Source organism: Homarus americanus, unplaced genomic scaffold, assembly GCF_018991925.1.
Source record: "Homarus americanus isolate GMGI-L3 unplaced genomic scaffold, GMGI_Hamer_2.0 scaffold23110, whole genome shotgun sequence".
Taxonomy (NCBI): Eukaryota; Metazoa; Arthropoda; class Malacostraca; order Decapoda; family Nephropidae; genus Homarus; species Homarus americanus.
The window spans coordinates 621,246-634,943 of record NW_024752122.1 but is presented as its reverse complement, the minus strand read 5'-3'; the positions used below and the strand labels follow the sequence as shown (position 1 = coordinate 634,943).

General features: G+C 39.9%; 2 protein-coding genes across 2 annotated transcripts; one reads left to right on the top strand and one right to left on the bottom strand.

Moving 5' to 3' along the window:
- The first annotated feature begins 175 nt into the window (after positions 1-175).
- Positions 176-3,640, top strand: LOC121854953 (protein spaetzle-like). The gene is made up of 2 exons (XM_042349767.1): positions 176-248; positions 2,168-3,640. The coding sequence occupies exons 1-2, from the start codon at positions 231-233 to the stop codon at positions 3,005-3,007; spliced, it is 858 nt and encodes a 285-aa protein (XP_042205701.1). The 5' UTR covers positions 176-230; the 3' UTR covers positions 3,008-3,640.
- A 6,246-nt stretch (positions 3,641-9,886) lies between these two features.
- On the bottom strand, positions 9,887-12,014 carry LOC121854954. The gene is made up of 4 exons (XM_042349768.1): positions 11,900-12,014; positions 11,572-11,713; positions 10,795-10,877; positions 9,887-10,214 (listed from the first exon to the last, which is right to left on the bottom strand). Exons 1-4 carry the CDS (start codon positions 11,900-11,902, stop codon positions 10,098-10,100), a joined length of 345 nt encoding a protein of 114 aa, XP_042205702.1. The 5' UTR covers positions 11,903-12,014; the 3' UTR covers positions 9,887-10,097.
- Between the last annotated feature and the right edge of the window lie 1,684 nt (positions 12,015-13,698).

Here is a 13,698-nt window from a genome sequence, read left to right as displayed (position 1 = left end):
AAAGTTTTATTACCTTCATGGATTGATGAGAAAATACTTGTTTATTATTTCTGAGGGTATAGAGAGAGATCGGTGGCCATCACACAAAGATCTGGTGAATTTCTGAAGTCAGATATTAGCGGACTGGTAACTCAAGGGCGGAGACTCACCTGTCGGATATATAAGCAGGGAAAGCTTCTCGTCTTCACCATACAAACCAATTACCTCTTCCTATCTACGTACGGTCGGTCATGGCGTTGAAAGTGCTGGTGAGTTGTAAAAAAATATTAGAATAAGAATGCAAGTGTGTAGTGTGTATAAAAAGTTATTCTCAGAAGTCAAAAAGTAACATGAATCAGTACAGGTAAATGTATAGGTATAAAATATAGGTAAAGTAATTCGTATTTAGTGACAGTATTAAAGATGTTTGCCTTAAAGAAGCATAATTATCTGTATATATTTATGATAATAACACTAGTACAGTAATTTCCATAAGGTGACAGTATCACAGAGAGAGTGTTTTAACATTCTAATTATTAACAGTCAGTGAAAGAATGTATTTGATTATAAAGTTGAGTTATTAAGAATGTTTGATATATTTTGTTTGTTTGTTTACCTCTATATACAATGAAATTATTTGCAATATATACTTTTTTGCACAGCACAAATTGGTCGGTTGAAAAATATTATCCCAGCCAGTACGTGTTACGAATTACCCCCCTGAGTACAGTGACTTAAGCCCCCGAGAACAGTGACTTAGCCCCAGAGTACAGTGACTTAGCCCCAGAGTACAGTGACTTAACTCCCTGTGTGCAAAGATCTAACCTCCTGAGTACAGTGACTTAACCTCCTTAGTACAATGACTTAACCACCTGAGTACAGTGACTTAACCTCCTGATTACAGTGACCTAGCCCCTGAGTACAGTGACTGAGTACAATGTCATCTTGCTCTAAGGAAGCGTTCATCATATCTAACCACCTGAGTACAGTGACTTAACCTCCTGATTACAGTGACCTAGCCCCTGAGTACAGTGACTGAGTACAATGTCATCTTGCTCTAAGGAAGCGTTCATCATATCTATATTCATATTATTCATATTATTATTTTATTATTATTATTATTATTATTATTATTATTATTATTATTATTATTATTATTATTATTATTATTATTATGGCTCATCATTTCGAGCCAGTGGTTCCTGGGATACTAGAAGCGTTTCGAAACAAATTAATTATGTGACACCTTCAATAAGATCAAACCTTTCAGTATAGTGCCTTTAAAGTGGTGACATAACCTTGGGTATTAAAACTTCTATCCAAAATACAAAACTCTTTGACTTCATTCTTGTGGAAAGATTTACAGGGTAGTTTCACCTGTGGTCTAATGTAAACCTGTTACTCTTCAGGTTAATTGGCGAGAAATAATGTCATTGGTGTTAATTTCGTTTAAAAATATTGCCTATTTCTTTTTTTGCATTCTCTCTTACTTTACCATTCCTCTCTATGTTTTCTCTTGTCCCTTTCACCTCCTGTTCCTTGTTGTCTCTCCAGTCTCATTACATTCCCTATCCATTCCCCTTTTTCCATCTTTACTTTCACTTCAATTTCCCCACCACCCCCTCTCTCTCTCTCTCTCTCTCTCTCGGGTAACGCACCTTTGATAAATTACTCTCATTAACCTGTAGGTGATGTGTTGTGAGGCGCAGTGAAGGTCGCAGATAGTTACAGGAGTGTTGTTGTGGTCGTCATCACTCCCCCGTGAAGAGGAGGATTGTCATTACATCCCCTTTCTCTCCATCCTTCATCTCTACCTTAATCCCTCACCTCCCCCATATTTTCCGTGACTCCCTATTCCCATCTTACCTGCCTGACTCTCTTCACCAATTTCCTACACCTTTTAACACCCACCTCCACTTCTTTTCTTTCTCTCTGGTAATCCCTTCTTTCCTATCTCCATTCTTTCTCTCCTCTCTTAATTCTTCCTCTCTTCTCTCAATCATTCTTCTCCTCGCTCAATCCTTTCTTTCCTTTCTTAGTCACTCCTCTCCTCTCTCAACCTTTCCCCTGCTCCACAGCCTCACTTTCTCTGATTTTTTCTCGTTAGTTATCGAAGGATTTGTCTCATTTAGGGAGTCAGTCTGTGTCATTATAAACTCTACCTTGTTGTTGTTGTTGTGTCCGGCAGGTGTTAGTGATGCTGGTGGGTGTGGCTGCCTCCACCTCCACCTCTCACGTCTCTATCAGCTTCGGGGACGCCAACGTGGAGTACGACAATGACCACGTCCCTCACCACCCTTCATCTCCGGCACCCTACTATCACCCTACCCCCACCTACCACCCAGAACCATCGTATCATCCCGAACCGGCTTACCACTCTCAACCCAAGTATCCTGCCCATCCAACACCCTCCTACCACCCTGAACCAGCATACCACCCTGAACCAGCATACCACCCAGAGCCAGCCTACCAACCCAAACCTGCCTATCATCCCAAGCCAACCTACGACCACCATGAACCAGCCGTACCAGCTTGCGCCGAACTGACCAACGCCACCTACTGCCTGGAAGACGAGGAGTACCCAGAGTATGAGATCAAACACGCTATCCAGTACCACCTGGATAAGTTTAACGACCTGTACGCTGACGTGGCCGACCTTGACACAGAGCTCTCCGTCGAGCGTCCCGAGGCCCTGGAAGAGGAGACTTACCTCTGTCCCTCAGAGACCGCTTACATCCGTCCTCTCCGTGCCCAAAACACCGAAGGCAAGTGGCGCGTCGTCATCAACGAGATTGAGCTTCACTACAAGACTTTCACTCAAACTACCCGAGTCGAGGACTGTCTGACGGCTGGGGAAGACTGCCCTAAAGTTCCAATGTGTTACGAGTCCAAGTGTCTGCAGAAGTCCATCTACCACCGCTTCCTCGTCTACGACCCCTATGATCAGTACTTCCCCTTCGCCATCGAGACCTTCAAGCTGCCCGCCAGCTGTGCCTGTCTGCTGGGCGCCTACACTATTGACCACTAAGTCCAGAATCAGTTTGCTATGATGAAACGTCCTGGAAACCTCATGAACAATCAAATATTTGTTTTGGACAACAACAACTCTCAGCTGGTACATATAATCTGTGTTGGTCTTCTAATAATTGTCATCTCATCAAAACTTAGAAACTGAACATTGAAATACGAATTTTAATTCATCCTAATACTTACCACACTTTATGTTAGGTTATTATAAATTCATTACAGAAATATTGTTCCTGTATAGTCAACTAATATATATATTACTCTCAGTTAAGGATGTATCATCGTTTAGTATTGATGAGATGAATTAAACATATTTCAGGTTGGTACATTTATTGTAGGTATAATTATGCTTGTCCCGCATCCTTCCTTCCTCCCCCAAGTGTTCCTGTGACAATGTGATGTAATGTTATGTTTTGTTCTTAAGAGATACAAAATAACAAACGGTACGTGAAGAAGCAGTTCTCTAGTCATCTCTGTGATATCCTGAACGATTCAACAATGGATATATTTTATCGTAATTCTGTATTTTATAAAATAGGATAATTATAGCACTTCATTTTTGTCATTTATAAGGCATCTTCATTGCATTTCAGCATCACACATGTTGTACATAAAATAAAATAAATTGTTTCTATGTGTTCATTTATTTACGACCCAACAGGAAGGTGACGGCAGTTATCTGAACAATTCTGACGTGACTTGAGAAAAATCCTGACAGTATATATTTTAACATAACTTCAATGTACTTCTTTTATTTTTTTTTAGCTTCTAACTGGCTATAGACGATCATTTAGATAATCACGATGCATATAAAATAACCTAACCTAACCTAACCTATTCAAAATCCCTAACATTGGATCCCATTCTGACTGGTATACATTGGAACTGTGAACCACTAGGATTGAAAACCTCAACTTTATTGATGGAGTTGAAGCCTATTTGGCCTGGTGGAGTCTGTATGGTAAGGTGACAGTGAGCGTACAACCCCTCCTCAGCCCTTCTCCCCCTTTCCCCACTCACCACTCTCTTGGGACTCTGTTTACACGCGTTACATGGTGAAGGATCCCACTTTCTAATACCACAAGGACAAATATTTACACTACACACGTCCTGTTTAAGGCTGTACATTTATGAAGAAATATTCCCCTTTGTTTATCTTCTAATATTACCAGTCAAAATATTTGTATACAGTACACACATGATTTACGTGCTAGCAAGTCTCCTTTCTAATCTTACGAATCTATTATTCAACCAAACATAATCTATTGTTTTGATTTACTCCGTTTATCGTTGCTTTGTATAGTTGCTAGAGAAAGTACTGTTTTATATTAGTAATCCACTGTATTGCACATATTTTAATACTGTATTGCTTTAATAATTTCCTCTATTGTATACTTTGTAACATTATTAACCTAACTAATATAAATACCATCACGCTCTGTAAGTGCTCTGCAGTCCGCTTCACTAGTGCGTTTACAGGGGCTCGTCGTATAAACATTCCACAAATCATGAAATTGAGATATTTGTTTTATTATTGTTTTACTTTCATTCCATAGTATGTCTAATGTAAGCAAACACAGGGCTGCCACTATGTACAAAACCTGACAAGCCCCTGTAAACGCACTAGTGAAAGGCGAGTGTAACTTTGCCGCAACCACTTACACAATACAGTACCTGCCGTCCGGGGGTGGTAGTAGTGTGGAAGCCGCATTGGAACCACAAATGAGGGTTTGGTTGGTGGTGATAATAGTAGTGGTAGCATCACTGTTGTTGGTAGACGAGATAGTAGTAGTAGTAGTAGTAGTAGTAGTAGTAGTAGTAGTAGTGCGACCCGTGGTGTAATAGTCAGTAATACCTTACAGCCATTTGCCTCTGTGTACCCAGAAAAAATTGGGAACGTGAATATTATCGATTTAGGGTTTGTGTTCCGGGGTAATGGTTAGCCAGTACAGTTGGCGAGCTGTCCGGTCTTCTTGGGTTAAAGGAATTCCAGAGTTTCAAGACCACCTTGGGGGGGAAGGTCTTGACCGTGGAAATAATAGTGATGACGTGGGTTTCCTCTGCTGTGTGTGACGTAAACATGTTTGAGGTCTCCAGTCAGTAAGTCTCTGTTGACCGTGTATATTACGTCCCAACTAAGTCACTCTACCTCTCCCACGTTACCAACCTCAGAGTCTCCTTCAGGCTGGCTGGGTGGGTCGTGGCGCAGTTTTGTGTCGCAGTCCACCAACACCAGCAGAGGGTGTCATGGTCACGCCCCGCGGCACCACCTGTTTAGTTGTCAAGGTTACTTTTCATTCTTTATCTCTATTTTTCTCTCTCTTCATCTATCACTTCTCAGCTCTCTCTTCATCAGGAAACTCGCCGGGTGGTGTGAGTTTACCACACAACAGACTCAGTAAAGCCGTTCAGAGGTGTGACACTACAAAATCATCAAGTACCGTACTCAGTTCTTAGCACACTGTAAATACGTCCAGTGGTGTTCTATAACAGATTAACAATCCATAATATTAATGGTAGCGAAGCGTTCATTCTTAATCATAGCGCAAGTGACGCCATACCAGTGCACACGACATGAAGAACACCCTTACCTCACACCATTATTCATGCCTCGGTTGTGTTGTACAATATATGTGAATGACTAAAGATGCCGGGGTATACCTTACTCAGAGAGGTCGATCATCTCAAACATTTTGTAATTTAAACATGTGAAAATGTGTCCCATTAGGCGTGACGGGCCTTTACGAGCAGTGCGACGCAGAACTCTGTTGACTGCACCTTTCTTTGGTACACAAGGAGGCAACGTAGCTGACACTACACTTGCCCACCTTTACTTACCCCTCTGTGAAAATAAGTACCCATTCACAGGTGGGTGAACTAGGGACGGGTGCAAGCCAGTGACTCTTGGGACGGGAGGCGAGCCCTGTGCCCAATTTGCCACTACCTTCCTGTTTTAAATATATACCACATTAAAGATTCATATGTTACAAAAGATTTTATCAAGTAGAGTCTTTTTACCTCATGAACCAAAGATCACTGATTCATTTCCCGATTTTAATTAATTTCATTTCATAAGGATTAAAATTACTCTCGAAGGTTTAGTCTGGTCAGTACATGTCCAGTCGTCTCTCATTAATTGGCCAAGCTAAGCAAACCTGTAAAGTGATTTCTGCTTCTTGTTTCATCTTTCTCTTCGTTATTGCCTTACATATATCGTAAATAATATACATTTATTCTACAGCAACACCACTGGTGGCTTCCCCCAGTTACATTGTTTCCTTTTGACAGTGTGTTGCCGTGGCTGAGGAGTTGCGTCTCTGTGAGAGAATTCACAACATAAATTATTAGTTGTTAAAGTGTGTTTACCTGTACAATGTGTGCAGGTCCTGTTCCCAAAGACAGGAAGCTCCGGACTTCAGCCGTTCAGAGATACAGTGGTAGAGGAGCATCTCTGTAGTATCCCAGTGTTGGTGTTTGAGAGAGATATTCCCTTCTTTAAATATTATATTTGTTTATTTTCGTCTTCGTTAAAATTTCCTCAAGGTTGTAAATTAAGTGAGGGAGAGACAGCTGTATTAAATATCGGCGTGTGTGTTGACGGTATAACATTACTTACTTCTGGACGATACTATTACTTGAACCTTTTAAAAGTCACTGAAAGTTTGCCACACACACACACACACACACACACAGAAGGTCGTCATGCGTGCTGGGCCATCTGTCAGCCTATTCTACACAACCCGAAACACTGTCATCTCGCAACCCAAGTGGAGTGTTGTGAGCTGGTGTTCTTGGTCGGATATTTGGTATAACGGCTGGTGATATCGTGTGTTTATCAGAAAAACAAAAACGAAAGTAAGCTTAAATAGCAAATAATAATCAGTAAATATAAAACCCAATAAAAAGTAATGAAGAATCAACCACAATAACAAAAGCCGTAAGTAACAAACCAATGATCACAAGCAACAGGAATACACAAATAACAAACCTCAAATAAGTGACCATAAATAACAAGAAATAAATTACAACTATGAATAACAAAATAAACGACCCAGGTGACAGGTCTCATTATCTCATGCCCAGGTAAGAGAGCACCTTTCAAGACGTAACACAGGTAATCATCTTAATGACATGTTGCAACTCGCTCCTGTATATACGTCAGTTTTCATTTACTCCTTCGTGAATTATTGTGATTATCTCAATTATCGAATTACGACCTAAAGAGGCAATAACGCGTGATAATCAGTAACATTAGAGGCTCCTGGGGTTAATGGTGGCCGGTGTGGAGTAGAGGCAGCTGTTCACGACATCACGAAAAAGGAACACTTTGATGTTTACTTTGTCATTATCCGCTCGTTGACGCCTGCCGCAGCATCACGAGTCGAGGTGATGAAGGTGGGGGCCTGAGATAATGGGGGAGGTAGAGTTGGAGGTGGTGGAGAATTTAACGGAGGATGTGACTTAAGAGATGATATAGGGAGAAATAGGTGGAGTAGGTGCGCCTCTACGCAGGGTACAGTCTAAGAAATAAATATCTTTCTCAAGTTTATCGAATATATAGCGGGAAAGTTTTGTCATCTGACGCATGGATCTGTTACTTCGTGAACAGTTGGCAGGTCTGTGGAACCTTAGAGAAGGGTAGCCAGTTACATCATTGATTCGCATGATTACTTTTCTACGATAATTAATCGTTCATTGTAATATACCGTATATTAGGTGGATTTTCATTTTTATTTAGTAGTTGACATTGAGGTTAGAGTAAGTAAATATCAAACAAACTTTGAAAAACCCACCACGAACGTGCTAGTCAATAAGACCTCTGCACTCTTGTTACTTACACTTCTAGATATAAAACCCAATACTCTGTTTGCCTTATTTCGAACATTAACGCACTGCTTTCTAGGCCGTAGGTCCGGGCTTACAAGTACCCCTAGGTCTCTTTCACAAGTCGACTTCTCTAGTTTGATGTTGTTAAGGCTGTATACATTATCAGTATTTGTTCTTCCAATATTTAGTACGCTGCACTTGCTGGTGTTGAATTTCATTTGCCATTTTTCAGACCACCCCTGCAGTTTATTTAGCTCCTCCTGTAATGCATTTGCATCCTGCCCTGAATTAATCTGCCGCCCTATTTTGGTGTCATACGCAAATTTGCTTATGTCACTGCTGATCCCAGTATCTACATCGTTTATGTAGATTATGAACAAGAGTGGGCCTAGTACTGACCCCTGGGGAACCCCACTGGTTACACGGCCCCACTCAGATTTAACACCATCTACGCTGACTCTCTGCGTTCTATCGGTGAGCCATGATTTTATCCAATATAAACTTTCCCCTCGATACCATGAGCCTTAATTTTTCTCAGAAGCCTCTGATACGGTACTCTGTCAAATGCTTTGCTAAAGTCTAAGTAAATAACATCGTAATTTTCGTCATTATCTACTACCTCGAAGGCTTTCCTAAAAAACGTCAGCAGATTTGTTAGGACAAGATTTTCCTTTTGTAAACCCATGTTGAGAGTCGTAGATTAATTTGCTTTTCTCTAGATGCGATCGGATGCTATCTGCTATAATTGATTCAAGAAATTTCCCCACTACTGACGTCAGACTGATCGGCCGGTAATTTGACGCTGACGTTTCGTCACTCGACTCTTTCAAAGGATGAAAAAGTCTAGTGGCGAAACGTCAAGAATAAAGCTCCATCTCTTAATTGTGTTTCCTTCAATACCACACTACCTAGCTTGAGTTGCCAACTCTGGCTTGCCGCACTGGGGCACAGGCTGGGTGATCAGTGTACAGTACACGGTGGTATCTACGTTGGGACATAAGCGATCATACGTGAGTACAGATTATGATTCACTGACTAGGAACTCGTTTTTTTTAGTGTGTAAAATTCTATTGTTATAATATCGCGTCTCTCTCCTCTTGTTACATCATCATTTGTCGGCCGCATGTTCCTTCTTCAGGGGTTAATAATTATCTTTGACTAATTCTATCTCTGCTAAGCCACGCCTGTTATTTACCTGTACATAATAAGTAGTATGGACACATTTGGGGAATATTTATGTGTTTGTCAGCACTTGTTACAGGTGTATACACCATTCCCCCAAGAATAAAGTTGGCTGTTGTACAATTCATCTGAGTTTCCTTCGCCCAACGGGAGAGATCCGCTGTTACAACTGGTGTAAAATGACGAGTTCGGTATCAAGAACTTAAACTGACCCAGATATTGTTTGTATATTATTATTGTTTAAATGACGGTGAAGTTTTTGCCCCCTTCTTCTACACAACAGCGGGCCGTTGACTTCCTGCCATTTCAGGTCATCCATGAGGGCATTGTTCCTATGTTGAGAGTAGAAGCCGAATACTCTACTTATATATCGTGTGAACCCCATAGCAAAACATTTAGTGTTCTTAAAGCAACTTGTCTCTTCGTTCCACTTCGTCTCCAAACAATTATCTCCGCGTTTCTCTCTCATTTGTTATTACTCAAAATATTCTCCTCGTCTTCCTTTCACTTTCTCGTATATCTCATCTCTTAACCCCAACACTTCCATACGTCAACTTTCTATGGTTAATCTAGGAATAATAAAGTAATATAATATTACTCCTTTATTAGATAACTGCAGAGATACATAACACACGTATTACTTTGTGCAAGAGGAACACGGTGCAGAAGTGACTGTAAGTTGAACTTATAATAATGAGACATATTTCTTGGTAACAGGTTACCATTTGTCATCACCATTGACTAGAAGGTAAAATTACAGATTACTGTGTTTGGGGGTGAGGGGGCTGTCCCCATAAATAAATAACTATATATATATATATATATATATATATATATATATATATATATATATATATATATGTTTGTGTGTGTGTGTGTGTGTGTAGGGGGTTTGTTTGTGTAAATATCCTTTTATCCATGTGTTTATGTGTGTGTGTGCTTGTGTGACATTGAATTATTTGCAGCATTCACGTCGTCCATAAAATATTGCATAAAGGTATATTATGAGGGGGCAAGGTCACAGAACTAGGTAGATAATTCCCAAGAATCACACATGAACTTGGTGGTGTAAGGGAGATGTCTCAGGGAACCAGGTAGTAGGTGTTGCGCTTGCCGGGCATACATATACGACTACCAAATTCACAGATGTCTAGGCAGCACTTCTCGTTCTTCCTGCAATCACTGTCATCCGAGCAACTCTGCAGAAAGACGAAGAAAATATGAAGAGCCGTTCTCTCTCTCTCTCTCTCTCTCTCTCAGTATTATCTAATATCATTTGTGATTTATATTTGGACACCAGCATCTTAGCATTAAAATGGGTTCATCTGTTTATAGTTTGTATACCAACACGGATTTCTGTGACTTATGGCCTGTTTGCTGACCGTGGGGCCTATGGTCTACAATTTATATGTTGACACTAGATGTAAATTGTTGCATGTCATAACTGCGTGTGGAGATTTATTCAGGAAATGAATGTTATGAATGTTTATAAATGCTTTATCTACACTAACTAACCTAGCCTTAGTGAAGAATTTACTGGGTTCCACACCAAGTAAATTCTACACTCGTGAATATATACAGAGGTGTGGCACGTACATCCATCCCAAGAACTAGATAAAAAAACAAAAAACTTTAATATCATAGAGTCCCAAAGACCCATAAACAGGGCAAAATAGATAATCAAACCTATTTGCAATGAAAAAAAGTTACCGTAGACAGTCATCTGAGGAGACTCGTCGTCAATATTTGTTATATAATGTGGAACTTGCTGAGACTTACCTTAACCTCCATATGTTTGACCATGATGTAAGGATCTTTACAGTCCACATAAATCCGAGGCATCGGGGGGCATCCAGAGGACCCTGTCAATGAAAACAGTGTTAGTCTCAGCCCTTAGCCTGTATGGAGTCATGACAGTCTCCTCCCCATCTATGAACAAGTCTCAATCATCTTCAAGTACCACTCTAAGGGAAAACATAAGAGTCTATCTTTACTTTATCAGAGAGTTAAAATTTTCTTTGCATCTTTGGTAAGTTTTAATTTCTTATAACCTCCCCACCTATATTACCTTCGTCCCTTTCCCCGAAGCTAGAGAAAAATCTATAAATGTGTAACATCTAACCAAGACACAACACTATACATTATACACAGATCAGAGACAAAACTGGAAAATATTAAAAAAAAAAAAACATTGAACTTGACGATAACTAAAATCTTATCCTCAAATAATGTAAATAAAAATATCTATTGACAATGAATTTTTGCTACCTTCCTATTGTGTACTATCACTACATTACCATTCAATAACAATTGCTTCCTATTGATGCCTACATTACTCCCAACCATCCATCAACATCTTTTTACTCCTCACTAGAGTGCACTGAATGTCGTTCATGCACCGTAAAATGTGTTTTTTGTAATCTCTCTTTAGTCGTCCAATTCCGACAACTTTGTATTTCCCTCCACTCTATAATCCTCAGTAACCCCAAAATGCACCAGTTACCTTCTAAGATCCACTTTACTCTTTCCTATACCCGCCTCTCTTCTCATACTTACCACCACTCAAAGCTGAATCACAGCAGACTTCTCGTCCATAGCGGTTTTTACAAATCTTCTTACAGGCCGGACCAGCCCGCGTCATCACCATCAACACCAGCAACAGTAGGAGTAGCGAGAAGGGTTTTGTGGTATAACAAGTCTGTTAAGATAATAATAATAATAATAATAACGATATATATGCTCTAGTAACTGTGGGTCTACCGTCGTTATCACTTCGTTAGACCCCGGGTCGTTCTACAGTCATGTGCTAACATACGAAACACAAGTTAGTACAACCAATTTATAGTTTGAGGAATAAACACGTATGACTGTTTGTTACACTTACCATGATTGCCAGCACAGGTATACGTCCTCTTACAGTGAAAGCTGAAGCCGCACTCCGTCGCTCACCCGCACACTTTCCCTTAAATACTTTCCTCTCACTATGGACACACGCCCCATCAACGTGGCTCGACGTCACAGCTCATGTTACAGTATAATGTTTATTCTTATTAACATTATCATCTTCCGGTGACCCACAAACACAACTGTAGAATTAGGTAACTACGTTTTAATTTAATATTGTAAGATACAACGTTAATTTAGGAGATAATGGAGCCATTACTCATAAAATATTGTTTTGTTTACTTGCAGAGCACATGCCCAATATCTATCTATCTATCTATCTATCTATCTATCTATCTATCTGTCTGTCTGTCTGTCTGTCTGTCTGTCTGTCACGCTTGTTAGGGATATACGTCTCATTAAGCTTTAAAAGGGAACTGGTGTTTTTTCCATATCGAAATCACTATTTGTGGGCATTATTTTATACGGTATATTATTTGTTCTGTTTCATTTAAGATTACTTTTACTATCATGGCATCCTAAACAGAGATAAATTATATTTATTTTTGGGTGAAACTTTTGGCTGGCCATAGAGTAGACGATCATGTAGATAATGTTAATATACTGTATGTAAATGCATAGATTCATATTTTACCTTACCTTACCTTACCTTACCTAACTTAGCTTTAACTTACCTTACCTAACTTAGCTTTACATAACTTAACCTAAACTTACCTTACCTTACCTTACAGTATCTAACCTAACCTTACCAAACCTAGCTTTACCTAACCTTACCTAACCTTACCTTACCTTACCTTACCCTACCCTACCCTACCTTACCTTACCTTACCTTACCTTACCTTACCTTACCTTACCTCAGTATCTAACCTAACCTTACCAAACCAGCTTTACCTAACCTGCTTTACCTTAACCTTATTACCTTACCTTACCTTACCTTTACCTTACTCCACCTTACCTTACCTTACCTTACTCCACCTTACCTTTACAGTATCTAACCTAACCTTACCAAACCCAGCTTAATTCCACCCACCTAACCTTACCTTACCCACCTTTACCTTACCTTAATTCTACCCTACCTTACCTTACCTTACCTTACCTTACCCAACCTTACCTTACCTTACCTTACCCAACCTTACCTTACCTTACCTTAACCTAACCTTACCTTACCTTACCTTAGCTAACCTAACCTAACCTAACCTAACCTTTACCCCTTCCCTTACCTTACCCTACCTTACCTACCTTACCTTACCTTACCTTACCTTACCTTACCTTACAGTATCTAACCTAACCTTACCAAACCTAGCTTTACCTAACCTTACCTTACCTTACCTTACCTTACCTTACCTTACCTTACCTTACCTTACCTTACCTTACAGTATCTAACCTAACCTTACCAAACCTAGCTTTACCTAACCTTACCATACCTCATCTACTTAATGAGTTAGCATCCTTGACGCTCTCAGGGAATAAACTGTACAATCCAATTACCAAATAGCAAGGAGGAGTGGGGGGGGTCCCAGTGTTGGCTTGCCGGGAGGATATTTTGCTTAAACAATGTGTGGGCAGCAATGTAAGGGTGTGTATTACTGTTTGTTATTGACGTTATTATATTAAGTTTTACTTCTTGTAAATAATGAAAATATTTGCTGTGGATATACAAGGAAGACTAATTTAGCTATAATCACACACACACACACACACACACACACACACATTCAAAAGGCAGATTATGTCTTAATTCCTTTAGTAATTAATGTGAATATTTATCTATATTGTGAG

Bases quoted from the DNA above. Each gene is read 5' to 3' on its own strand.
- LOC121854954 (XM_042349768.1), bottom strand. The intron at 10,878-11,571 runs GTAAGTATGAGA...TTTCATTGACAG, and splicing joins TGATTCAGCTTTGAGTGGTG to GGTCCTCTGGATGCCCCCCG. The intron at 10,215-10,794 runs GTAAGTCTCAGC...GTCTTTCTGCAG, and splicing joins TCAAACATATGGAGGTTAAG to AGTTGCTCGGATGACAGTGA.